General features: G+C 44.9%; 1 protein-coding gene and 1 pseudogene across 2 annotated transcripts; one reads left to right on the top strand and one right to left on the bottom strand.

Moving 5' to 3' along the window:
- LOC137380516 (acyl-CoA dehydrogenase family member 11-like) overlaps nt 1–27,984 on the top strand; it is a 105,333-nt pseudogene that overhangs the window by 36,325 nt on the left and 41,024 nt on the right.
- Nucleotides 746–27,984, bottom strand: ackr4a (atypical chemokine receptor 4a). 2 transcript variants are annotated; one of them, XM_068054441.1, is made up of 2 exons: nt 27,824–27,984; nt 746–4,397 (listed from the first exon to the last, which is right to left on the bottom strand). In XM_068054441.1, the coding sequence occupies exon 2, from the start codon at nt 4,390–4,392 to the stop codon at nt 3,310–3,312; it is 1,083 nt and encodes a 360-aa protein (XP_067910542.1). In that variant the 5' UTR covers nt 4,393–4,397; nt 27,824–27,984; the 3' UTR covers nt 746–3,309. The 2 variants fall into 2 exon arrangements, with proteins under 2 accessions (XP_067910542.1, XP_067910541.1); XM_068054440.1 differs by having other exon boundaries at nt 748–4,397; nt 27,820–27,983.

Raw genomic sequence — 27,984 nt, 5'->3', positions numbered from 1 at the left:
CCCCTTGTGATAAACAATAACATTCTATTAGCTTTCCTAATTATGTGCTGTACCTGCATACTAACCTTTTGCAATTCATGAAGTAGGACACCAAGATCCTTCTGATCTCTGAGTTCTGCAATCTCTCACCTTTCAGTTAATATGCTTCTTTTTTATTCTTCCTGCCAAAGCGGACAATTTCCCACTTTCCCACATTATACTCCATTTGACAGGTCTTTGCCCACTCATTTAACCTATCTATATCCCTTTGTAGCCCCCTTATGTCCTCTTCACAAGTTACTTTCCTACCTATCTTTGTGTCATCAGCAAATTTAGCAACCATACCTTCGTTCCCTTCATCTCAGTCATTTATATTTATATTACATATTTATATCACATTTATATTTTAGCCCAACTGATCCATGCTGCACACAAACTTCTTCCCATCCCTCTTCATCACCACATCAACATAACCCTCCATTCCTTCCTGCCTCATGTTCCAGTTTTGCCTTAAAAACATCTAAAAGTAAGTTTAGCCGAACACTCTGGCTTCCCTGCCAATTCAGCAACCCAATTTTGTGAGGTCTGTTTCCAAAAACCCTCTTGTGAAATTTTCTTCCTCATTTAAAATCCTTTTCTTTGTTGCCTTTGGCTGCAAAATCAGAAAATGTGTGATGGACATAGCAGGTCAGTCAGCATCTCTGCGGAGAGCTGACAGCTGATGTTTTGGATGCTGACAGTTCTAAAATGAAAAATAGTCAGAGTTGGCATACAATTTAATATAATCAGGAAAAAGGGGAGTGGGGTATAAAAACAGACAAACCCAGCGAGTAAGCATGATTGGAACGGCTGTGTCAAGTGATTGTCCAAACTGTTAAGACATTAAAGAAACAAATGGATGTAAGGAAGTGTACTCCTGCAGAAACGGGCGAGGCGGAGAGCATGCAGGTCAGGCGTGACATTAAACAGGCTTGAAAATGAGGAGTAAGTTAAAATCTCAAGGTACTGGGATGTAAAACATTTCCTTGAAGTTACTGAAGTCGGTGATAATGTGGGGTAATGAATCACAACACGATGCAAAAATCAGTCTTGATCAAAGGTAAGGTGTGCAGGACAGTACTTTAAATCGGATTGCCTCCTGTTTCTCAGCACCACCAGCTGGCCATCTGACAGTGTCTCTTGCGATGCAGCTTAAGAGGCATGAGGCTCAATATCCTGTCTGTTCGTTCAGCTGACTTGGAGGGACATGGGATGGGCCGGTTCGGTGAATGGGTTTTGTCTTAATTATTAATTTAAAATTCATAGCGTGAAGCTCCCTAATGGCTCAGTGGGTTACTGCCCTGGATTGTGCTGAGGTGGTCAATCACTCTCAGAGGCACGATATATGTTGGAATTGGCCACAATTTCCTGGGGCGTGGAAGGAGGGGGGAGGGGAGGAGGGAATAATTGAACAGGGTTCCTTATCCACTGAGTCCTGCTGAAAACATTGTTTGTGTGCAAGATCAGGCTTACCTGCCCTCCCTTCCACAGTCAAATAGCTTCCTGATAGTCTCTCTCCACAGATGCTGCCTGACCTGCTGAGTATTTCCAGCACTTACGGTTTTTATTCCTGCTAGTCACTGTCTGGACTCCTCCCTGAAGTCGAGGGAAGGTGAGCATTGCTCAACGTAACCGAAACCCCAGTAAGAAATAATGCTCCCAGGAGTGGAGTGGAGAAATATTGAAACCATTTAAAAAGTTGTAAGCTCACAAAGAACAGCACATTACATTTAAATTCTAAAGAAGGGCACTTCAAATTGTATGTTATGTAAATGACGGCATGCATAAATATCTTTAATTTCGTAATTTAGCAAGACATAAGCATGCTTTGTTGAATACAGAGGAAATCCATAAACATCACAGCTAATTTGATGTACGGAATGTCTAGATTAGGCCACATCAACTAGAATACAATCAGGAAATTTAAAAAAAAGAATAAATATCTGAGAACTATTACAGAAGCACAATGCATTTGTATAAATTGTAGAAAAATCATCTGTGCAAAGTATATACTTTTTTTATTCTTTCATGGATGTGGACATCACTGGCAAGGCCAGCATTTGTTGCCCATTGCCCTTTGTAACCAAGTGGCTTGCTAGGTCATTTCAGAGGGCAGTTTTGAGTCATTGTTGTGGGACTGGAGTTATGTGGAGGCCAAACCAGGTAAGGATTTCTTTCCCTAAAGGCCATTAGTGAACCAATAGGGTTTTAATAACAATTAATGATAGCTTCATAGCACCATTATTGAGACTACTCCGCAATTCCAGATTTTTCTTAATTAACTACATTTAACTTCTACAGTGGGATTTGAACCTATGGTATTAGCCAGAGCCTCTGAGATTATTAGCCCAGTGATATTCGACTATGCCACCATTTCCCCCTGGTTGCTTTGTTCAGTTTCTGGTAAATGGTATCCCCCAGGATGTTGCTGGTGGGAGATTCAGCGATGGTAATGCCTTGAATGTCAAGGGGAGATTGTTCAACTCTCTCTTGTTGGAGACGGTCATTGCCTGGCACTTGTGTTATTTGTAAAGTTACTACAAGTAATATTTTGTGTTTTAAAGAGAATACTTGACACACAAGAGATTGTTGGAGTGCTGATCTGCTTGATTAGCCACCTTGTGTGTTGGCCAGGGTCACTGTTCACTGCCCATTTGATTCTACTCAGAGAAGAGGGTGAATGTTAGGGAAATTATTTAAGAAATCAGCAGAGCTGAACTGAATTTGATTTCCACGTGAAACATGGCATTAAATCCCAGTGGGTGACTTCAAGGAAGAGTAGATAAAAAGGGAAAAAAAGCAAATGGAGGGCTGAGGAGGACAAATAAACGGGATAAGAAAGATCTATGATTGGGGTGACAGCGTAGGAAGATACTGTGCACGGGAAGTAAGAAGAGCAAAGAAATGGGAAATAATTCAGTGGAAGTGCACTTCATCAGCAGGGATGGTCTAACCCTGGTATTGGTTTGGTTGGGCCTACACATGCCTTTGTGGAGGTGAGTCTACTTCCACTCACTCAACATGCTGGCTGCCACAGATAGACCAGATGCAACTTGAGCTGCAGAAGCAGGATCTCCTGGGTTTTAGGGAGTCTCTGTCCCTGGCTGTCACTTGCCTTATACGAGGTGAACAGAAGGTTTGTCCCTTTGTAAGGGTGTTGAGGAAACAGCTGGGTCTCTGTCGTTTTCCTGGCAGGGAGGGAGGTTTTCTATTGGTCTCCTGCAGTTACCATGGGAGACCGTTGGAACTCCTAAGCCATTTTGTGGCCAAAACCTTGATGCAGTTACATTGCTAGATGGTGAAGCTGCTGGTATGTTCTGATTGGGACAGGGAATTGAAGGAGCACTCGAGAGCGATGGGCCTGTTCTGTTGCCGATGGCGATTGCTGTACTCCTTGACTGCTTTCAGAATATAGCTTTTGAACGATGCTCCCATGAAGGCGTACAGGATTGGGTTGAGGCAGCTGTGGAACAGAGCGATGCTCTCCGTGACCTGTGAGGCAATGTCCATCCTTTTGCTGATGTCGCAGTCGCTTATGAGTGTGTGCACCACATCGAGCAAGCGACAGAACCTCACGATGTTGTACGGCAGCTGGGTCAGGAAGAAGACCCCCACGACTGCCAGGAGCACCTTGAATGCCCTGTGTTTCTTCCCATTTGGAACTTTGCACACTGCCTTGGCCACTGCGGAGTAACAGTACAGCATGACCAGGGACGGTACTACAAACGCCAGGAGGATTTCGAAGACCAGGATGGTTGCCTTGGCCGACTGTGCCATGTGTGGAGGGAAGAGGGGGATGCACAAAGCCCTGATTTCTGTTTCGTGCACCGAAGTGAAAATGAAATCGGGGACACTCAGCAGTATGGCCACCAGCCAGACACACAAGCAGGCGACCTTGCCCTTGTTTCCGATGGTAGATGGACTTGTTGCCTTGGAGATGGCAAAGTATCGGTCAACACTGATGCAGGCTAAGAAGAGCATGCTGGCACTGAAATTCATGACAAAGAAAGCGGAGGAGATTTTACACATGGCTACTCCTAGTACCCATCCATGGACTGCGTAGACCGCCCAGAAGGGTAGAGTGACAAGAAGCAGCAAGTCAGCAATAGCCAGATTCATGATGTACAAGTCCGTTTTTGATTTGATCCTTTTGTAATAGGTGTAAACGGCCACCACTAGGGAATTTCCTGCAAGCCCAATGATTAGTGTGACAGCATAGAATGGTGGCAGGAAATATTTTGCAAACTGTCTGACACGATCTTTCTCACATATATAGTTATAATCATCATAGTTGATGCTGTCATTTCTGTAGTCGTCGTAAGTCCTATTGTCAAAGTAATTCTGGTAGTCATCATAAGTTTGCTCATCCTCCATGGCACCTTAAAAGAACAAGGGCAACAATGTTATCCAGGGAATACATTTGCAAAATGGATAAGTATTAAAGAAAGGAATTCCATTTATCTGGCAACATATCAAACATTCAGGACATTCCAAAGTACCTCTTAACCAATTAATTACTTTCAAAATCACTGTTGTTCTGAAGCAAGCAGACAAGATCCCACAAATAATAATTGATAATCTGTTTTTGTTATTGAGAGAAGAATATTGACCAGGACAATATTCCTTGCACCCTGTTCTTCTTTAGTTGATAGCATCATTTCTTTCCATGTCAATTGCAACAGTTTAACATCTCCTTTGCAAAAGATGGCACCTCTGACAATGTAGCACTCCCTCAGTCAAACTGAAATATGTATAGTTAAATCGTAATATGATTTTCATTATCAATGATACCAACTGGTCTGGAATGTCATTTAGGTCTGTTTTCGTGTGCCAACTGTGCACGGTGAACGATCCCTGTGCCAAAGACACAGGTCGTGGATCACGAGAGGTTGATCCCTTATTGTAATAATCGTGGTGCCTAACATGCCTCCAGAGGCAGTTTGGTGCTCAGGGACCAGGGAGGGCTGAATACCACGCTGCCAATGGCCCTCAGGTAAATTCGAATGGGGGGGGGGGGTGGGTATGGGGTATCGGAAGGAGGACAGCATTGGCCGACTGTAGCCTTCTACAAAGCTGTGGAGCCGGTGGGTGGGGGGGGGGGCATTCCTGCTGCAACTAGCTCCACATGACAGATAAAAACTGGGTTAGGCCACAGCAAACAGTGGAAACTCAGCACTGCCCAATTTCTGTAAAGGTGTTCTTGAACATGTGTCAGTAACTTATGCAAAGGGCCTAATGCTTGTTCAAGACAACCACCCGGGACAGCTAAATATTGTCCGAGTCCAATATGGCTTTGGATGTATTTCCAGCGTCTTTGGGGCGGAGGACATAGCATGCAAACTTGCTCCTTTTCTCCCCCATTTTCCGCCTGATTTCTCCTTCATCGTGTCCAGCAGTTGTGGAAACCTTCCAGGTAGGTATGGTTGGTATTAGTATCTCAAACCCAGAGACTAACTCCTTACGGTTTCCAGCTTAGATATCATTCAGCAGCCACATTGGAGCAAACCAAAATGCTTCATCTCTGCTGATGACGGACACCCTGCTCAATTTAATTGTCCCCAGCATGGAAAAGTTCTGTTTCGGAAAGAATCATTTTCCAGATAACTGCATGGTAGTAATTAACCCGCTGCCCTCTTACGAATATAAAAAAAAGTTTGTAGAAACACTATCTAATTTACCTGACTGGTGTTCCCAGTAGCTGGGCTACACAGGTGGAACAGAACCCAAGGGGGAAGTTCAGGCAATCTGAATGCAGTAAAACTGAAAATTCTCACGTGCGGCCGTTTCATCTGCCATCACTTGGAGGATTAAAAAAAATTGAGGTAGAGTTTCAATTTTAGGCACGATCAGTGACCTGGGCACAATTGCACCCGTTTTGAGAAGCATTTTCTTCTGTCCAGTTTCTTAAACTAATTTGCATAGCTGCAAATGTAAAACATGCCATGAACCAACGCAATTGGGCAGCATTTTAGAATGTAACTTTATTTTTACATAATTGTTGCTTTAAAAATATTCCTTGATATATTTAAGTGTGATAACTTGGTGCAGGTTGAGTAATACAACTGAAAATGGGTTTATTGCAAAAAATAATCATTTTAGTCACAGTGTCAATCCACCACCTGTGGGTAACCTGATCTTAAATAAGTGAAAATGACTTTTAGAAAATATAGAGGCCCATTTGCTAGTTACACTAGGGTACAATAGTCAGTTTCTTACTAAATTAAAAAATAACCTGCATTTAAAAGGTCCTTCACCTCATAAAGCTTAATTTTGAAACTTCCTCGAATTCTTGCAAATGATTGCAATTAGCGGCACTCCCATTGGTGATGGATTCGATTGGCGACATGGCCCATTTTGTAGGTGGGGCCAACTTCTAGCACCATGTTTTCAAACATGGGCAAAAGACCGCAGAAACTCAATTTGCGCTGAATGCAATTAGTGCTTAAGGTTCTGCATGGGTTACACTGATCTCAGGCGAATTGTGCTTAAAAAAGTGTAACCGAGCATGAACTACCTCTTAACTGTTATCTGTTGCACTTTCTAGATTCACATGTTTCTACTCACATGTGACAAACTTCTTTGAGCTTTTACAGGAAGTTGCACACTGGGAGAAGATCCTGGGAGGATCATCATCTTTGGAAAGGAACAAATAAATCAGGACTATGTGATCTCTGAGAAATGGTTGTATGAACATGGCCAGGACTCTGGGGGGAACTCCCCTGCTCTTCTTCAAAATAGTGCCATGGGATCTTTTACACCCACCTGAGAGGGCAGACGTAGCCTCAGTTTAATGTCTCATCCAAAAGACGGCAGCTCTGACAGTGCAGCACTGCCTCAGTACTGCACTGGGTTCTCAGTCTGGATTTTGTGCTTAAGGGTTGAATTTTTAGCTCCTGATGGGGGTGGGCATGGAAGCGGGCAGGCGCCGAATTTCACGCCACTGACTGGTGTGCTGGTTTCCTGGCTCCATCCCAGCCCCCGGAAATTGTGGGGGTGCTGGGGGGTGTGGCAGGGCACGTACTTAAAGGTGGAGGCTGACTGGGATTTTCCAGTCGGCTTCCAGGCGCCTTCAGGCAGTGGGGGACAGTGCTCTTTTTTTCATTCGTTCATGGGATGTGGGTGTCGCAGGCTAGGCCAGCATTTGTTGCCCATCTCTAATTGCCCTTGAGAAGGTGGTGGTGAGCTGCCTTCTTGACCCGCTGCAGTCCATGTGGGGTCTGTACACCCACAGTGCTGTTAGGAAGGGAGTTCCAGGATTTTGACCCAGCAACAGTGAAGGAACGGCGATATAGTTCCAAGTCAGGATGGTGTGTGGCTTGGAGGGGAACTTGCAGGTGGTGGTGTTCCCATCTGCTGCTCTTGTCCTTCTAGGTGGTAGAGGTCGCGGGTTTGGAAGGTGCTGCTGAAGGAGGCTCAGCGAGTTGGCTCCAGGCAGATTGAGAGGTCCTCCTTCCAGCTTGGGTTCAGATGCAATTGCAGGCCGCCCTGCAGAGGAGCTCCCTCCCCCTTCCCCCATTCCCCCCCACCCCCGCAATGGTGGCCTGGCTGCTATGGCCTTTTTTAAATTTTAGATTTTAAGAAGTTGGAGCGAGAGGGCCTCCATTTTGAAGTGCTTTCCCCCTCACCCACCTGCCATGGCCTCTTGCTACTGCTTCCAAGCTGGAAGGCCTCCTATTGGTCCTCCAGCTTTGAGAATCCACCCCCCCCCCCCCCCCCCACCTTAATTGGACAGTGAGCCCACCCTCTGGCCATTAATTGGCCAATTCTGGGAAATCACAGGTGAGCAATTGTTCCCCACACAGTGTGGGCTTCTTGACCCCCATTTGTGCCTGACAGTGGGGTCAAGAGGGGCACAGGAAAAAAACCCCGCCCTCAATCTCTGGAGTGGGACTTGAACCCACAACCCTCTAACGTGGAGGTGAAAGTGCAACCGACTCAGACACAGCTGACACAACAAATGAGTAATAAGCTCTAAAAATAATGTTATGCAAATAATGCAACAGTGGATCTCACCCCAGTGCACAGCAAGCTGCACGTACTCCCCATGTATTTAGTGATTTGTTGTGGTGATATAGAACCATGACAACAGACTAACGCAAAATCTCCTTTTCTATCTCCGCTTCCCCATGCACCAATCACTTTATTTTTTATAAAGATGGGGCATTAATATTGATTCTGCCCACAGATGTTCATTAAAGAAGCTGCTTCAAAAGAAAGAATGAAGAGACTTGTCACATTCTTTCGGCAGTACGCTTCAAGGAGAAGGCAATTTATTTGCATCTAACTGATGTGTGAGTTGATGAATGGCTTATTTAGAGGTAGAGAGGTTCTGACTGACTATCCAAAAGCAGGAGCTGCTGTAAGATTGCAGAAGTGTGGTCCTGCTATTGAATATTATTGAATTTGCATTATGAAGTAGCTAGGGTATGTCTTTATTTGCTTTGATTTTTCACTCACATTGGGTGTAGTGAAACCTCTCGAGCAAACGTGAACTATTGCACCCCTGTAGAGGAACAGCTTATGCTGCCTTTGAGTTGAAAATAGCAATTTTAATTGAAGGGAAAACATTTAGAGGGCGATAAGGAAAGAGCAGGCAAGTGGGGCTAATTGGATAGCTCATTCGAAGAGTTGGCAGAGAGACAATGGGCCAACTGGTCGAGTTCTGTGCTGTGTCGTTCTATGATTCTTTGATGATGACTATAGCGTTCCCAGTTTTCTCTATAAAATTACAGGGAAACCAAAGAGGAAGGGTTTCGCCCTTGACAGGTTTGAAGTTTTGTTTCATGACTCATGGGGCAGAGTTTTTAGGTCCCAGTGGGGGCAGGCACTGAGGCAGATGGGTGAGAACATTAGCGCACGGGCTGGCGTGCCAGTTCCCTGGCTCCATCTTGCCCCTGGGCCATTCTTCTGGAGATGGGATGGGAGAGGTGGTGGGGTTACCCAGCCACAAGCAACGGGGTAGCTGATTCAGCTAGTTAAGGGCCCAGTAAGGCCTCATGTTGAAATTTTACAGTCAGCCTGCAGGGCCCTAGAGGCATCAGGGAACAGTGCAGCTGTCTGCCTGGCCTCAGCTATAGCCACAGGCTGCCCTGTGAAGGAGTTACCTTACCCACACCACTGTCCCCACAATGGCCGACAGGATTCAGAAGCCCACGGGGATACACTCTGTGTTGAAATCTGGGGTTTTTAGGTGCTTCTTTTGCATTCCAGTGGAAATGTTTCAGTGATGCAACCTGTCTTACCCTGCTATTGAGGTGCCTTGATTTATGCATTGGAACACATTTGTTAATTAATGGTCCAACTACACACACTAATGTAACTTTACAGCAGTGCGCCTGTGCACGTTTTGCATGCGCGCACTTGATACAGAGGCATGCTTGCAACTGTCAGCCTGGCTTTTAGCCAGCACTGAAGATACTATTGGAGTGCCTGGTGCTGAGTGACGTCGGAATTCTGACAGGCTTACTGTTTGCAGATTGGCTTACTCCCAAATGGAGAAGACGGTTACAGCGAAACTCCAGACTGATTCCTGTTAGACTGCAGTGAGCCTGAGATGAATTGCCACTGTTACTGTTAATGCCCACGGGTGGCCCAAGGCAAGAAGAGGTGACAAAAATATCAGCTAACTTCTTATTTTCCTCCCTTCAGCTTGTTATGTTACTGGAGCATGGCTGACTTGCGCTGCACATTTTTTTGTGTGGGGGGGGGGGGGTGTGGGGGTGGATGTATGGGAACATAGTAAGAATTTGCAATAGCACCACAATGCGCAACTGATGCTCGTTGAAAAGGAGGAAATACTTGCATTTATTCGCTCTTAATCGGATTGTTAAACCCTCTCAAAATGTTTCAGAACAAGGCTGGTTAACTTTAGTGTCCAGTGACTTTTTATATAGACAAATGTCACAGCCATTCTACAGCAGTATAAAGCATAAAGGTGAATACTTGATTGTAAACTTATCCAGTTATACTTCTTCAGGGAGGAACCAGTGCAATTCTCTACTCTGCTTTGAGTAGTGACGCTGGATTTTAAATGTTCACCAAAAACAGCCAAATTAGCTAAGTTTCTCCAAAGGATGGCTGGTCTAACAATGCAGTACTCCCTCGGTATTGCACTGGCTGTCAGCCCAGATCTTATGCTGAAATCCTGGAGTGGAGCTCAATCTGACAATTGGTCAGTGCAGAACCATTCTGGCACAGATCTGTTGATCAAAATCACTTTTTCGAATGTGATTTTTAACAACTCGGTTTTAATAAGAACAGAAAATACATTTATTCCAGTCAATGAAACTTCTAGCCCTGATAATTCCTTTGTCAAATAGCTTAGTTATCTTGTGGAAATTAGCTTCCCAGGAGTAAATCTGTTTCCAATAAAACTCACAAAGCAATTTTATAACATGTTGTGGCTTTACAAAGGCAAATTCACTTTGTTTGAAGCTTTGCAACATTTGTTTAGAATTGTTTTCCATGTGTGTCTTAATAATATGATTATAGATGTACGTGCAAGGTTTTCACCAATTGCACTGGGCACTGGCTCCCTCACGTTGAGGAGTTTAAAGGGGTGATTCTGTCTAGTGAAATGTCTTAAAGCATCCTTAACAGATTAGAATATGGAGTGATGCAATAGAAATAGTGATGGAAAATCCAATTTCACTTACGAATTCTTCGCCACATTTATAACCTGTCTACCACAAGTTAACGCTATTGAAAACACCATGACTTGAATTTTGCAAAGCAGAGTGATAGGGCTCAACACTGACCTTGAAGACAACTGCCCACAAAGGTATAGCAATCTCTGTAGTGTGGATTTACCCTTTCCTGACATTAGTTTGCATCTGGCACCAGGTCAATCGCATCTCCAAGTGTCCGGCAGCAGTGATGTCATCAAACAGGTTAAACAGCCAATCAAACTGAAGTATTCTCTTAGACAGCAAACCAGGAAGTAAAATGCACTGGTTATGCTTCACTTTTAATTTAAATTTTGCTGATAGTGAAATAAATAATTGGGACATACACATGGGATTCGGGTAGAAGCTAAAATATCATAAACTATGAAAAAATTTATTATTTTAAAAAATGTGGATTTTGTTTTAACATAATGGAGAATTTTGACATTCAACAGATATACAGTATTTCAGGGCCAGTGAGGCTGTTTATGATGATGGAGATGATGTTCATAATTAATAAACATACCAAAAATGTGCTCTCAGTTTATTAAGAGTCCCTCAGTGGTGCCAGGTAGTGCGGTCATAGAGTTATAGAATCTTGGCCCAATCCATTTGGCCCATCGAATTCATGACAGCTTTCTGTCGAGCAATCCAGTCAGTCCCATTCCCCTGCTCGATCCCTGTAGCCCTGCAAATTTATTTCCCTTAAGTGCCCATCCACTTTCCTTTTGAATTCGTTGATTGTCTTCGCTTCCACCACCCTCGTAGGCAGCAAGTTCCAGGGCCATTACCACTTGCTGCGTAAAAAAAGTTAATCCTCACATTCTCCCTGCATCTCTTGCCAAAATCTTAAATCTGTTCCCCTAGTCCTTGTACCATCAGCTAATGGGAACAGCTTATCTTTGTCTACCTTAGCTAAACCTGTCATAACTTTGTACCCATCTATCAAATCTCCCTTCAATTTCCTTTGCTCCAAGGATAACAAACTCCAATATAACCTTGTAGCTAAAATCCCTCATCCCTGGAACCATTCTGGTATCGAATCACCATAGATGCTACAATTGGGCTCATCGTCACTGGGCTAAGGAGGGGTAAAATCACCCAGTGTTCGCATTTGTGACAGCCTGATGCTGATCACTGCCAGCACTTACCTCCCAGGCCAACACGTGACCAAATGGCCACTTGGTGAAGTGCTGGAAAGTAACATCACTACTGTGGCCCACCATGGGTCAGCACTTTCAGGAGGGGAGGGGAGAATTTATTGCGAATTCCATTTTGGGAAGACTGCAAAGAGTGCATCTCATTTGCAAGACCAGAGGACTTACTTGTGCTTCAGCCATCTATGTGTAAAACATAAAACTAACTGGCAAGAAACAGTGTAGAAATGTCTCTGTATTTTTGCGTAGGAACAGTGCAGACAATTCATATCAAAGCATGAGTCTGTGAAACCGTTTATCGACTAACATATTCCTTTCAGCAAGAACTCAAACATGTAGGAGTTAATGGGAACCTACTTTCAATGCAAGTTATATCGCAACATTTGAGAACTTTGGTGTAGCGATGCAGTTCTAGATATTTACATTTCGCAGTGTCTGGCTACGGTGCAAACTATGTTTCAGATTGCAGGCTAGACACAGGGCAAAAGGAGATTGTATATATGGTTCACTGATGAAGTTTAGTTTGACCTTATGCTTGTCGAAGTACAGTGGGTTCAGATACTCTTAGATTAGTGAATTAAATCCTAGCAACCGCCAAAGGGGATAAGAACATCCATTACTTGCAGATGTGGCGACATGATCAAGATGAAAATTAAATCTTCAATGAAACTGGTGAAAATCTTGATTGCTGCTTCTCTGATCAGGCCCTATTCACTCAACTGCCCACAGCGTAATTTATCTTCTTTGAAGACATATTATTTATCAGAGTTTTTTGAGACAGTGTGACGAGATGGTGTGTTGGATAATGGTTGTGACGTTGTGGAACCAGTAACGCATTGCTTGGATAGCAGATAATCTTTTCAGATCGGTTTTTTATATAATGCTGCATGAAAAACATGGCACAAACATTTCTTCCAGTCTTGGCCTCGGAAGTGTCTGATGCTTCATTGCAGGATGCCACGTTTGAAGTCTCGTCTTAGGTAGGCTCGATTTTAACCCTGATTTTAACCCCCGTCCGCTCAGCAGGAACGTCGCAGTTGTGTGGCAGTCAAAGTGGCGGTCAGACGCTTTCCGCTACATTCACAATACGCTCCTGCCTGCTGCCATTTTACCTGGTGCTGCTTCCAGCAGTGCTGGGGGTGCCAGTCGCAGGTAAAGAGGGGCCCCATTAATATTTAAATATGGGGGTGGGGTCTTAGGATGCAATTTCTACTCCAGGTGCAAAACCTGCCATTGGAACATGCTGGCAGGCCAAAGCTTGACCAGATGGGGCCCAGGAATGTCAGTTTATTAACAGGATTTTAAACTGCTTTTCTTTATAGAAACAGGAGTGCTCCTGCGGACCCCACAAGGCATCCTCAGGTCTCCCCTCCCCCGATCACCAACGACTTCGGGCCACCCCTACACCACTTGGCACGTCCTATGGAGCATTCTCTTAGGTCCTGGGTGGTGGCCTCCTGTTGCCCGAAATCCGACCCCTGCCCGCCACCTACTACCAGAGCAGTTAAACCGTTTTGAAGACTTCCGAAATCTTGTAGCCCAATTTTATAAAATATGCAGCACTATCTGCCTGTCTGTGGCCTACACTTTCTGGGCCTAAGAGAACAGAGGGACTCTGCAGTAGGAATCTTAAGAACCCCCTCACTAACAGAAGTTGGCGATTCAGATCAAAGTGCCACCATTGGGCAAGAGGTGAGAGTGATGCTGAGAGGAACTACAGCGTGTTTCAGATTGCAGTGGGTCCTTGCTTAATGTAATAAATTGGGTTTAAAACTGTTGCCAACACAACATCATTTATTTCCAGTTGGAGCTTGCATCATTAACTCCTGTTTTTGGAAACTCTTCTGTAAGGCTGCACAACTCCCAGAACATCATGACATAGGAATTCGTATCTGTCCCTCATCACACCAACTATTCATTATTCATGTGGACTGGAGTAAATGGAAAACAATCGTGTTCTTAGTTTTCAGAAGGAATTTTAAAAGGATACATCTATCAGGTTTAGTGAAATCACATTTGGAGCTGATGTTCCTGATTTCAAAGATAAGAATTTGTTTAGTCTTATGGTTTTCCTGAGCAGATTGCCAATCAAACACACATTTGCAACCTCCCTTGTCTGTCCCTCCATCCCTCCCTTCACTGCCACCTTCACCCCCACCGCTATTGCTTTTGTCTCTTATCGCCAGATGGCATCCCTAGTCAGCAGTTTTCTCCCTCTCCTTATCTGGTTGTTTTGGAAATGTGCAGTTTGGTGGAGAAAATAAAAGAACCAAGAAGTAAGCATTATTTAATTACCTGGATTTCACCTAGCTTTGGATCTGGGCCCCTCCTTTGCCAACCAGGAGAGAGGCAGAGCTGTTGAAGTTGACGCATTTAATGAGCCTGAAACTGCTGGGATTGAGTGTTTGGAGGCAGGGCAGGTGCTGGGACGGAGAGTTCGGGGGCAGGGCATGTGCTGGGATGGAGAGTTTGGGGAAGGGCATGGGCTGGGACAGAATGCGTGGGGGCAGGGCATGTGCTGGGACGGAGTGTTTGGTAGGGCACGTGCTGGGACGGAGTGTTTGGTAGGGCATGTGCTGGGACGGAGTGTTTGGTAGGGCATGTGCTGGGACAGAGTGATTGGCAGGGCATGTGCTGGGACAGAGTGTTTGGTAGGGCATGTGCTGGGACGGAGTGTTTGGCTGGACATGTGCTGGGACAGAGTGGTAGGGCATGTGCTGGGACAGAGTGGTAGGGCATGTGCTGGGACGGAGTGTTTGGTAGGGCATGTGCTGGGACGGAGTGTTTGGCAGGGATGTGCTGGGACGGAGTGTTTGGTAGGGCATGTGCTGGGACGGAGCGTTTGGCAGGGCATGTGCTGGGACGGAGTGTTTGGTAGAGCATGTGCTGGGACGGAGTGTTTGGCAGGGCATGTGCTGGGACAGATTGTTTGGCAGGGCATGTGCTGGGACGGAGTGTTTGGTAGGGCATGTGCTGGGACGGAGTGTTTGGTAGGGCATGTGCAGGGACGGAGTGTTTGGCTGGGCATGTGCTGGGACAGAGTGTTTGGCTGGGCATGTGCTGGGACAGAGTGTTTGGTAGGGCATGTGCTGGGACAGAGTGTTTGGTAGGGCATGTGCTGAGACAGAGTGTTTGGCAGGGCATGTGCTGGCATGGAGTGTTTGGGGGTAGGACATGTGCTGGAACAGAGTGTTTGGTAGGGCATGTGCTGGGATGGAGTGTTTGGGGGTAGGACATGTGCTGGAACAGAGTGTTTGGTAGGGCATGTGCTGGGATGGAGAGTTTAGCAGGGCATGGGCTGGGACAGATTGTTTGGTAGGGCATGTGCTGGGACAGAGTGTTTGGGGGCAGGGCATGTGCTGGGACGGAGTGTTTGGGGGCTGGACATGTGCTGGGATGGAGTGTTTGGGGGTAGGACATGTGCTGGAACAGAGTGTTTGGTAGGGCATGTGCTGGGATGGAGTGTTTGGGGGCAGGGCATGTGCTGGGATGGAGTGTTTGGGGGCAGGGCATGTGCTGGGACAGAATGTGTGGGGGCAGGGCATGTGCTGGGACAGAATGTGTGGGGGCAGGGCATGTGCTGGGACAGAATGTGTGGGGGCAGGGCATGTGCTGGGACAGAGTGTGTGGGGGCAGGGCATGTGCTGGGACAGACTGTTTGGGGGCAGGATATGTGCTGGGACAGAGTGTGTGGGGGCAGGGCATGTGCTGGGACAGAATGTTTGGGGCAGGGCATGTGCTGGGACAGAATGTTTGGGGGCAGGGCATGTGCTGGGACAGAATGTGTGGGGGCAGGGCATGTGCTGGGACAGAGTGTGTGGGGGCAGGGCATGTGCTGGGACAGAGTGTGTGGGGGCAGGGCATGTGCTGGGACAGAATTTTTGGGGGAGGGCATGCTGCTGTTTGATGTTTTCAGCTTCCCGTTCACATTGATTTATATTTACACTATGATTTGCAGGGGAGTTATCCCTGGTGCCCTGGCCAATATTCATCACTCAATCAACATCAAAAAGACAGATTATCCGGCCAGTATTACGTTGCTGCTTGTGGGAGCTTGCTGTGCACAATTTGGCTGCCACATTTCCTACATTACAGCATTGACTACACATCAAAACTACTTCAGCTGGCTGTAAAGCACGCTGGGATGTCCTGAAGTCGTGAAAGGCCATATATAAATGCAAATTTTTCTTTAATTGCTGGACCGTCAATCCATCTATGGTATGGTGAAATTGATGGTGAATCAGGGACCTCTTAGCGGCAGGGTGGGGTGGTTTGCAGCCAATGGTTAACCCCCGCAGACCAGTGTGTTACTGAGCTAGACCAAACAGGAGGACCCACAAGAGTGTTAGTGGGTCGGTGTTGAGTTGGAGAATCTCAGCTATGGTTGTAGTGAGGGAGTTACAATTGGCATTAATTAGATGGAGGGGTGAGGGGGTGTCACCTAGGAGGCTCCTGATCCAGTGAATCCAGTGAACCCTGCCCACAGTGCTGATGGAGACAGATAATGAAGCAATAACAGTCAGCTCTTTAGTACAAATCTTCGAGTTGAGAGCCAAGTTTTTACTGCGCAACATTTGTTGACAAAGGAAATGCAATTGTTTGCTGTTCACGCATAGTTCTGACGTCATGCTTGACATCGTTTGCATTTGTCCAGTTGAAAGGCTAACTTGTCTCCTTTTGACTGTCTCCTGTGAAGGCACTGACTTGTGCTCAAGATTAGGGGAGGCGGTGGCGTAGTGGTATTATCACTGGACTAGTAGCCCAGAGACCCAGGGTTTTTCTCTGGGGACATGGGTTCGAATCCCACCACAGCAGAAGGTGGAATTTGAGTTCAATTAATAAATCTGGAATTTAAAGCTAGTTTCATGATGGTCATGGGATTGTTGTAAAATCCCATCTGTTTCACTAATGTCCTTTCGGGAAGGAAATCTGCTGTCCTTACCTGGTCTGGCCTACATGTGACTCCAGATCCACAGCAATGTGGTTGATTCTTACATGCCCTCGAAAATGGCCTAGCAAGCCACACAGTTCAAGGGCAATTAGGGATGGGCAATAAATACAGGCCAGGCCTGTGACGCCCACATCCCATGAAAGAATAAAAAAAAGAGATGGTCCCATAGCATTTGCAGCCATCCAGTACCTCACTCAAGGCAATACCTCAGGTGACCGAGTCAGTGAATTTTGGAAGGCGATTCAGTTGTGAGGCAGAATCCTTACACTGTCCGCAGGATTGGAAAGAGAAATTGTGGATACAGTGAATGGAATTAAATATCAGGCGCTATATACAACTGGCAGCCCATCTGATACCATCCATTTTGTGCCTCCACCTGTAATGAATTTCTAGCCCTAATTCTGCAATCTCGACACAACAAGTGTTTCCTTTGTTAGGTCTTTAATTAGAAAGGACCTAAATCTCATAATGTGGAATCCTTGGGGCAATCCTTGAGTTTAGAAACAAAAAGTTAATTATTCATTTGCATTATTTGAAGCTGCATTTAGTGCTCAAGTGGGGAGAAACACTGTCTTGGGGATTTGTCTCTTTAAAGGTTTGTCACTAATCTAGCCTTAACATTCACTCATACAGCTTCCCACCTCCACTTATTTGGCACAATAACCTTGCATGTGGAGGTTGAACAAAGAGAGGACATGTTGAATTATCTTCCATAGATACAGCCTTCCTTATTCTTTGGTTAATTCAGTCCCACTGAACAAATCTGAGCCTTTTTCCGCTGCTTTGTTTTCTCTGCCTGGCCTTTGGTGTTCCTCTTATTGTAAGCATTTAACTTACTGGGTTTCACTCTGTTCTGCTGCTGTTGACCGTTTTGAAAAGGAGTGAGTCCTGACAAATGGCTGCAATCTGGGTTTAAGGCGGAAGCATGGGGGAGAAATTGCCTTAGGCCCAATTTTGGGCCTTCGATGTGCACAGCAGAAGCCGCACACTCTAGGCCAGTCCCAAACTGGGCCTTGGGCCTTGTTGTCACAATACCACTGAGCTGAGGATGCAAACTGGGCACCCAGAGGCAGCATCCTTGTGACCTCCAGACCAATTTGTGTCGGGAGCTGCCGCCAAAATTGCAATCAGCTAGATCCTGGGTGAGGGGAAGGGAGGCAAAAGGAAGGGAGTGGGGGTGAAGGTGGGCCGACAGTGGCCTGTAGTGTTGCTATGTAGCCACAAGGCTCTTAGAAAGGAAAACAACTTAAAGTTTTGTTGGCATTCTTGAGTGGTCCCTTTGAAGACCGCTAGTTAAGCTACAGAAAAAGCTGACAAGCTGAGCTCACGTTGTGTTCAGCAGCTTCGGATTATGGAAGTTTTGGGGGGGAGGGGGGCATGAAACAGGTGTTAGGCCCCTCATTGCATGTGCAAGGGGACTAAAGCCTTGTGGAGGCAGCCGCCAAGGACACCTAAATATCGAATGACCCAAAATGACATCAGATGTACTTCTGCTGCTATTTTGTGTGGGGTGTAGCCCTGCACAACTGGTGCCTTTTGTCCACATTTTACACTCAAAAAAGGCACAACAAGATCCAATTTCACTCCGTGTGTATTCTGTGCTTCTCTTTATAGCACAAACATTAGTGTCTGAACAGTTTCACCCCTGCTTCACTCGAAGGTACATTCATGTATACAGCACACAACACAAACATTTTTTTTGTTCCAAGCTCAACCTTCTCATTCCCAAGAACTCAGCTTGTTTACAAGAACTGGGTGTGGTGATTCTTAGAAACTCAGATAAACCCTGAAAGATTCTTTCAGTAATTAGTGGGGGCCAGCTTGACGACGTGTGTTTTCACCCAGCTACAGATTAAGGATTTTATAATCCTTCCAGCTATATCGCTGCCCTGTAACTAGCATATGGCTCACTTAAGGCACCGTTTAAGAGTAATTTATTTTTAAAACCTACAATTTCAGCGAGCCATTGTGGAGGAGATCCAAGAAAATCAAACTCTACTCCAGTGGGCTGCTCCATTGTTTTAAATGCTTTGGTCCAAAAAATATTAACATTTCCTACCTGCTGTATTGCATTAATCAATCCAGGTACATTACAGAGATGCCTGTGAGTGTTCAAAATAGTTTATACAAAAAAAAAGAAAAAAGAAAGACTTGCATTTATATAGCATCTTTCACAACCACTGGACGTCTCAAAGCGCTTTACAGCCAATGAAGTGCTTTTGAAGTGTAGTCACGGTTGTAATGTAGGAAACACAGCAGCCAATTTGCGCACAGCAAGCTCCCACAAACAGCACTGTGGTAATGACCAGATAATCTGTTTTTATGATGTTGATTGTGCTGTAAATGACTCTATGATTGAGGGCTAAATATCAGTCAGGACATTGGGTATAGCTCCCCTGATATTCTTCAAAATAGTGTCATTGACCTGACAGGGCAGATGGAGCCTCGGTTTAAAGTCTCATCCAAAAGACAGCACCTCTGACAGTGCAGCACTCCCTCAGTACTGCACTGGAGTGTCAGCCTAGGTTCTTATGCTCAAGTCCCGGAGTGGGACACTGGAGGTTGAATAACAGCCTGCAGTTCCTGTAATGTTAAATTGACACGTAAATGCTGCCAACAGGGCAGGTCTATGTTGGTAAATGACCCAGGTAATCTGCTTTGTTTCAGTGATGTTGATTAAGACGTAAATATTTGGCAGGATGCTGAAGAGAACTTCCCTGCTCTTCAGATATGCCCTGGGATCTTTTACACACACCTGAGAGGGCAGACAGAGCCTGTAAGGACTCCATTCCATTCTCCCAGTTTCTACGTCTCCGACGCATCTGCTCTGATGATGCTACCTTCCATGACGGTGCTTCTGATATGACCTCCTTTTTCCTCAACCGAGGATTTCCCCCCACTGTGGTTGACAGGGCCCTCAACCGTGTCCGACCCATTCCCCGCACCTCTACCCTCACCCCTTCCCCTCCCTCCCAGAACCGTGACAGGGTTCCCCTTGTCCTCACTTTTCATCCCACCAGCCTCCATATCCAAAGGATCATCCTCCGCCATTTTCGCCACCTCCAGCGTGATGCCACTACCAGTCGCATCTTCCCCTCCCTTCCCCTGTCAGCATTCCGAAGGGATCGTTCCCTCCGCGACACCCTGGTCCACTCCTCCATTACCCCCACCACCTCGTCCCCGTCCCAGGGCACCTTCCCTTGCAATCGCAGGAGGTGTAATACCTGCCCATTTACCTCCTCTCTCCTCACTATCCCAGGCCCCAAACACTCCTTTCAGGTGAAGCAGCGATTTACTTGTACTTCTTTCAATGTAGTATACTGTATTCGCTGCTCACAGTGTGGTCTCCTCTACATTGGGGAGACCAAGCGCAGACTGGGTGACCGCTTTGCGGAACATCTCCGCTCAGTCCGCAAGCAGGACCCTGAGCTTCCGGTTGCTTGCCATTTCAACACTCCCCCCTGCTCTCATGCTCACATCTCTGTCCTGGGATTGCTGCAGTGTTCCAGTGAACATCAACGCAAGCTCGAGGAACAGCATCTCATCTACCGATTAGGCACACTACAGCCTGCCGGACTGAACATTGAGTTCAATAATTTCAGAGCATGACAGCCCCCCACTTTACTTTCATTTTTAGTCATTTTTAGTTATTTTTTCTTCCTTTTTTTTGCATTCCTTTTTACATTTTTTGCATTTATTTCATTTCATCTTAGTTTGTTCAGTTTGCTTACCCACTGTTTTTTTCAGGTTGTTTTTCTTCAGGTTTGCACTTGCTGATGTTCTATATTCAGTATATTCACACCTAATCTGTACTAATGCTTTGTCTTTCAAAACACCATTAACATATTGTTTGCCTTTGCTCTGTGACCTTTTGGTCAGCTATGTGGCCTGGTCCAATCTGCACCTTCTCCTTTGTTATCTCTTGCCCCACCCCCACCTCACTTGTTTATAATCTGTGACTTTTCTAATATTTGTCAGTTCCGAAGAAGGGTCACTGACCCGAAACGTTAACTCTGCTTCTCTTTCCACAGATGCTGCCAGACCTGCTGAGTGAATCCAGCATTTCTTGTTTTTGTTTCAGATTTCCAGCATCCGCAGTATTTTGCTTTTATTTTAGGGCAGACAGAGCCTCAGTTTAAAGTCTCATTGGAAAGACGGTGCCTCTGACAGGGCAGCACTCCCTCAGTGCTGTACTCAGGTGTCAGTGTAGCTCAAGTGAGACATGGACCCATGACATTCTGACTTGGTTCTAAGAGTAATTTGAGATATGTGACTAGCAGGATGGTAGAAAGTGAACAAGTTTGACTGATCTATGAGCAATTCCTATGTCGGTATGTGACAGGGCTGCCAGTGAGTCATAGCTGACACTTTGGACTGAGTTTTAACAGCTCCTCCCTGTCCAGTGAGGTACAGAAGGGGTTAAAATTCGATCACCCGGCTCCAACCTCACCCTCAGCCTATGAAAGCCGATTAAAGGAGGCCGTCTGGGATTTTCCAGTAGGCCTCCAGGTCCCAGCAGGCGGCGCGGGCCAGTTTAACTGCCAGGAGGCAGACTCCTGGTGGCAGACTGGGGGGGGGGGGGGGGGCGGGGCAACACTCAAGGCAGGCCAAGAGGCCCACCCTGCCTGCCTGAGTGCAGCAGCAGCCACAGGCCTCCCCGTAGAGGGGATCCCCTGTCCATCTCTCCCCACAGTAGTGGCCTGGCTGCAAAAGTCAATTTTAATTTAAACTTTAAAAAAGTTGGAGAGAGGATGCCTTCATTTTGAAGCGCCCTCTCCCTCACTTACCTCCCGCTGCAGCCTGTTGCTGCCTTCAGGCTGGAAGGCCTCTGATTGGCCCTCCAGCTTCGAGAGCCCGCCCACTGTCCTTACTTGGATGGCAAGCCCACCGTTTGGCCATTAATTGGCCACTCTGGGGAAAATCACAATAAGATTGTTTCCCACACAGTGTGGGCTTCTGACCCACATTTCAGCCCAATGGCGGGTTTAAGAAGCCCACAGGGAAAATCCTGTCCTCTGTTTTTTTAAAACAATCAGCGGACTTTCTTAAAATAAATGGCTAAGAAAATTGTAGGAGCAGGACTTTGGGTCAGTCACAGGAATTAATTGCCCTCGATCAGCTTCATCATGTCTGTCATCAAGAAAGAGAATGAATTTTCATTTATATGGGACATTTATATGGAACCATAGATAGATCCAGGCCATTCAGGAGACAAGTTAGGAGACACTTCTTCACACAAAGGGTGGTAGAAGTGTGGACATCTCTCCCACAAAAAGCAGTAGAAGCTGACTTAATTAATAATTTTAAGCCTGAGGTTGATAGATTTTTGACAGCAAAGGGTACAAAAGGATATGGAGCCAAGAGAGGTGGAGGGAGTTAAGATACAGATCAGCCATGAATGATGGAACAGGCTGGTGGGGCTGAATGGCCCCACTCCTGTTCCTGTGGTCCTCTGTAGCTCCTTTCTCAGTGTGAGAACAAATGAGGCAGCCAATTTACAAACAGCAGTGAGATGAAAGGCCAGTCAATCTGCTTTGAGTGTTGTTGATTGAGGGACCAATATTGAGCAGGACACCAGGAAAATTCTGCTGCTCTTTGGAAAAAGTACCATGGGATCTTTTATATCCGCTTGAGTAGCCAGGCTGGGCTTCGCTTTAATATTTCATTCAAAATACAGCACCTCAGCCAATGCAGCAATCTTTCAATGCACCATTGTATTGTCAACCTAGATTGTGTATTTAAGCCCTGGAGTCGGTCTTGAACCGGCAAACCTTCTGCTTTATGGTAATCACCAATCTCGATATAAAGGCAGGTTGGTTTTAGAAGAACCTTGTAGTTTGTGTTTTTTTCACCGGCAACATAACTCTCCCTTGAACAGCCCACAAAGCTTGATCGGAATGGTTTGCAACCTTCCACCTCTGCTGCAAGGTTAGGCCCATCGCCCTTTGTAAAGAACATTCAAAACTTCTAACATGCCCTAAATTCTACAGAAGCGCTTGTCTTTATTTTATTAACGTGCGTACACTTATCTCATTCTGTCAGTCACATGGTTTGATTTGTATCAAACAGAGTAAGCTAAGCATTTGTGACGACCCAAAGCAGCCTGTCAATCCTCACTAGTTTGATGCTGCCTCTCGTCTTTGGCACCTGTCAGGACACATTCACAGAATGTTCTTCAGGTTGGGAGGTCTGAGCATTAAACATTTTTCTTTGCACTATGACTACAGATCACATGGCCTTTACTCTACACCACTGAACCCATTCCCACCCTCTTTTAATTTCTGGGACAATGAGGAAATTGGTGGCACAAAATTCTTTGGCCATATTTGGTCATTTAATTTCTCCATAAAATATGAGGAAAGATGGATCGCCTTTCACAATTCAGATAAACAATCTAATCTAAACCAAACTCTGTCAACATTTGTCCGGACTTGTAACAAGCTCAGATTTGACTTGGTTGACATGTTGCTTTGATATTCCCGATAACAACATAAGAATGTCAAAGATCTTAGAATAGAATCAGGCCCTTTGTCCCATCAGAGTGTTTCATCATATAGACTGTATAATTTACACTGTTGTGAACTCTGCTTCACAAGGACTGCCTACTTTCATCTCCATCACATCACCCACCTCTGCTCCCATCTTCCACTGGAAGCCTCATCCAAACCCCGTCACCACCACAGCTGATGATTTCAAGGCTTTTCGAGCCAGTGTCCCAGCCTCCATCCTCTGTGAACTTCAGCTCGCCCAAAACTATACTGCGCCAAGTCCCATCACCCATCGCCCTGGTCATCACTGATTTACGTTAGCTCCCAGTCCACAATGACTCAAAGTAAAAACATTGCATCATGATGTTTAGGCCTCTCCATAACCTTGCCCCTCTCCTCCAGCCCTATCAGTTTCCTCCCACCACCAAAACCTTTGTTCCTCTGACTCTGGTCCCTGTCCATCCTCCCTTCCCTTCACCCACCATTAATCAATCACCATGCCCTCAGAAAGCTGACTCCCGCACTCGACTTCTCTCTCTCAACCACTTGCTTTTTCTACTTCTCTGCCTTTAAGATCCTCCTTAAGATGCCCTTGTTGACTAAGCTTTTGGCCATTCCCTCTGAATATCTCCTTTCCCCTCGTTTTCCATTTATTCTCCCTTAGCGCCTCTGTAAAGCAAGGTTGGGATGAGCTGTACAAGAGTAAGATATTGGTGATGTTGTGTTAAAAGTGCCGCATGACTGGAAGGTATTGTTGTTAGTGATGAGTTGGAGTTACACAGTAGTTTGTTTCCTATAATATATCTCTTGAAGTGATACATTTTTTCATACCACAGCCTTACAATTTACACCAGTGAGAATATATCTTCTGGTGATAACGCAGCACAAAATCTGTGTTGGAAAAGGTATCACATTTTCCCATAAGCACTACACCCGACGTTTAAACATTTTCAATTTGTGATATTCGGCATCTTGAAGTAAAATGTGAAGAAAGATGTTGGCTCACATTGGATTTGATATTTATCTGACAAGCTGAGTTAACCAAATGTATTTCACGTGCGCTATTCAGTCTGGATGTTACTGTCACTTTTCAGGACTTTTTTGAGCATATTTCCACAGAAAAAAGTTTACAGAAAAGTTAGATTTAGATGTTGAGATTTTAAAGCAATGTGCCTTCACACAAACTTTTAAAGAACCCACTGAGGCAAAATGCTAATAGCTCTGCTTTAAAGTGGTTTCCTCAAAGACTGAATAATTTTGTCAGCTTGTCTCAGTAATCGATTGACATCTCACACCCATTGTGTTGGGTAGTCACTGGTCCCAAGCGTTCTTGTTGTGCTTTCAGGCATCAGCTCAGCATTCTGTGCATGCGGGGAGATAAAATAATGACTGAAACATGCGTTGATGGCCAGATATTTAAAAATAAAGCTGTCGAGGCAGGCTTTGTCACAGATTCAGAAGGTAAAGGATCTAATTAGAAGTTATTTTGTTTAAATCAAACAAGACAACATGCTGGTATGCGGAAGCCTAGTGTGTTCATTATTTTATATTGTTATGAAAGTGCTTCTGATGTTTTGTTAAATATATTATTTTGAGTAATTCACAGTCAAACTGAAGAAATGTTGGACCAGTTTTTTCCCGAGAGGGTCATCAAGAGGACTTGTTTGACGACAGCAGTTACTGGTTGTCACATGACTCAAGTTAAAAATAGAACAGCAACCCTGGTAACTGGGGAAGATGTGTGCAGAGAAGTGACAGGTCAGAAAGTGAACTTGCTGTTGCTGGTTGCACTTTTGAATTGTTTGGAGTTGGAGAAGAGAACTTCCAAGGAGAAGAGCAGAAATAAAAAGGGAGAAAACTTCCAAGGAGAAGAGCAGAAACAAAAAGGAAGAGAACTTCCAAGGAGAGAAGACCACAACCCAGCTCAGCTTTTCAGCACCTCTCTAAAAGACCCTGAGAAGTCCACTGTGTCAACTCATCTCATCTCCTGTCTTGAAGAAAAGCCTGCTAAATTAATTCTCAACGTCACCTGAAAAGGACTGTTCGAAAAGATCCCAGTGATTCATTTACGTGTACATGGAGGCCAGACTGTATGCCAGTTTTGCAACACAACATATTTCATCTGCTATTTCTTCAAGAATGAACAAGTATTCAGCCCAAGTGTTTTTTTTGTAACAGAGCTCCAAAACACAAATCCCTTTATTTTTCCAGTTAACCAGTGTGTGTGTGTGTGTGTGTGTGTGTGTGTGTGTGAATGTGAGGGGCTAAGGTAAAAAGGGAACTGTAATATTTCAATCTGTGTGTCTATGTTTTACTTCATTACTGGTTAAGACTTGTTTTATAATAAACCGATAATTTTGTTATTAAAGAAACCTTGTTGGTGTGTTTTATTCTGGGAAAAATAGAGTAAATGATTGACTAGATCAGTAAGTGGAAAATTTAAATATATGTTGTGACCTGTAGAGAAGTGGGATTGGAATAAACAGTGCACTCCTCCCACCTCGGTCATAACAATATTATTACACAAAGACAAGTTGTGTTACGTGAGGCTGACCACAGTGTATTTTCACTTGCTGTCTGAGAAATAAAACAACTTTATATTTCGTCCTGACCGCATTCACTAAATGTAAACAATCCAGCTACTGAGAGATCAGAGAAGTTTAGGGCGGCACAGTGGCGCAGTGGTTAGCACCGCAGCCTCACAGCTCCAGGGACCCGGGTTCGATTTCGGGTACTGCCTGTGTGGAGTTTGCAAGTTCTCCCTGTGTCTGCGTGGGTTTTCTCCGGGTGCTCCGGTTTCCTCCCACAAGCCAAAAGACTTGCAGGTTGATAGGTTAATTGGCCATTATAAATTGTCACTGGTATAGGTAGGTGGTAGGGAAATATAGGGACAGGTGGGGATGTTTGGTAGGAATATGGGATTAGTGTAGGATTAGTATAAATGGGTGGTTGATGTTCGGCACAGACTCGGTGGGCCGAAGGGCCTGTTTCAGTGCTGTATCTCTAATCTAAAAAAAAAGTACGTATGGGGGCCCATGCGAAAGACATGCTATCCTCTTTGTATGGCAACATCCGCTAGATTTCATTGTCGTGAAAGTCAATGGTTAGTGGAGTGAGTCCATTGTGGAACTGAAGGGAATTTGGAGCAAATAACATCACTAAACACAAGGAAGTATTTATGACAGATCTGAATTTATAACAATCGCCAACAAGATGCATGTCATACATACCACCTACCACATAGAGCTGTGTGTGCTTAGAAACGTAAGAACATAAGAAATAGGAGCAGGAGTAGGCCATTCAGCCCTTCAGGCCTGCTTCACCATTAAATACGATCTTCTACCTCAACTCCACCTTCCCGCACTATCCTCATATCCCCTAATATCCAAAAATCTATTGATCTCAGTCTTGAACATACTTAATGATCCACAGCTCTCTGGGATAAAAAAAATTCCAAATATCCGCAACCCCTTGAGTGAAGAGATTTCTCCGCATCTCAATCCTAAATGGCTGACTCCTTATTCTGAGACTCTGACCCTGGGTTCTAGACTCACCAGCTTGGGGAAACATTCTCCCAGCATCTACCCTATCAAACCCTTTAAGAATTTTATATGTTTCAATGAGGTCACCTCTCATTCTTCTAATTTCCAGGGAATATAGGCCTAGACAACTCAATCTGTCCACATAGGACAATCCCCTCACCCCAGTAATCACTCAAGTGAACTTTCGTCGCACTTCCTCCAAAACAGGTATATCCTTCATCCGGCGAGGAGTCCAAAACTCTGCACAGTACTTGCCAAGGATCTATACAATTGCAGTAAGACTTCTTCTTATACTTCAATGCCCTTGTAATAAAGGCTAACATACCAGTTGTGTTCTTCATTGCTTGCTGTACCTGCATGTTAACTTTCTGTCATTCATGTACAAGGACACCCAGATCCCTTTGAACACCAACATTTCCCAGTCTTTCACCATTTAAAAATTATTCTGCTTTTCTATTTTTCCTTCAAAAGTGGATAATTTCATACTTGCCCACACTATATTTTATCTACCATGCTCTTGCTTACTTACTTAACCTGTCTACAACCCTTTGCTGCCTCTTTGCATCCTCCTCACTGCTTACTTCCCCACCTAGCTTTGTATCGGCTGCAAACTTGGATTCATTACACGCAGTCCCCTCACGGACGTCATTAATACAGATTGCAAATAGCTGAAGCTGAAGCTTAAGCACTGATCCTTGCTGTACCTCACTAGTTACAGCTTGCCAATCTGAAAATTAAATCATGTATTATTTTAAGCAAGCAAGGAGTTACTTGTTTTTTTAACCTAAGTGGCATTACAATTTTGCAGGAGAGATTTTTTATTGTTGTCTTTTTTACTGTAAGCTGATGCATAAAACACGCTCTGAAAACAGAAGGATTGTAATGACAGTGAACATACAATTTCGCTGAAAAACCTTGATTCACACACTAACATTTTAATTAGTTTTGGTTTCCTGATGTCCTTTAAAGTAGAAATAATACATAAGAAAAAGAACTTACTTGCCAGGTGTTTTGCTTTGTTTTGCTTTCTTTTCCAAGTATGGAGCCTTTTTCTAAGGGTCAGACTGCCGTTCTTCAGTCTGTGTAGTTGGCAAGTTTGAGACTTTAGTTTTGCAATTCTGCTCTGCTGTATGTCTAAGCAAAAGTTTCATAGGAAACCTGTCA

Source organism: Heterodontus francisci, chromosome 2 (genome assembly GCF_036365525.1).
Source record: "Heterodontus francisci isolate sHetFra1 chromosome 2, sHetFra1.hap1, whole genome shotgun sequence".
Classification (NCBI taxonomy): Eukaryota; Metazoa; Chordata; class Chondrichthyes; order Heterodontiformes; family Heterodontidae; genus Heterodontus; species Heterodontus francisci.
The sequence above is the reverse complement of the archived record's forward strand: the minus strand, read 5'-3'. Positions and strand labels throughout refer to the sequence as shown.

What these genes read in the sequence shown, in the direction of transcription:
- ackr4a (XM_068054441.1), bottom strand. Translation starts at nt 4,392, where the DNA reads ATGGAGGATGAGCAAACTTATGATGACTACCAGAATTACTTTGACAAT.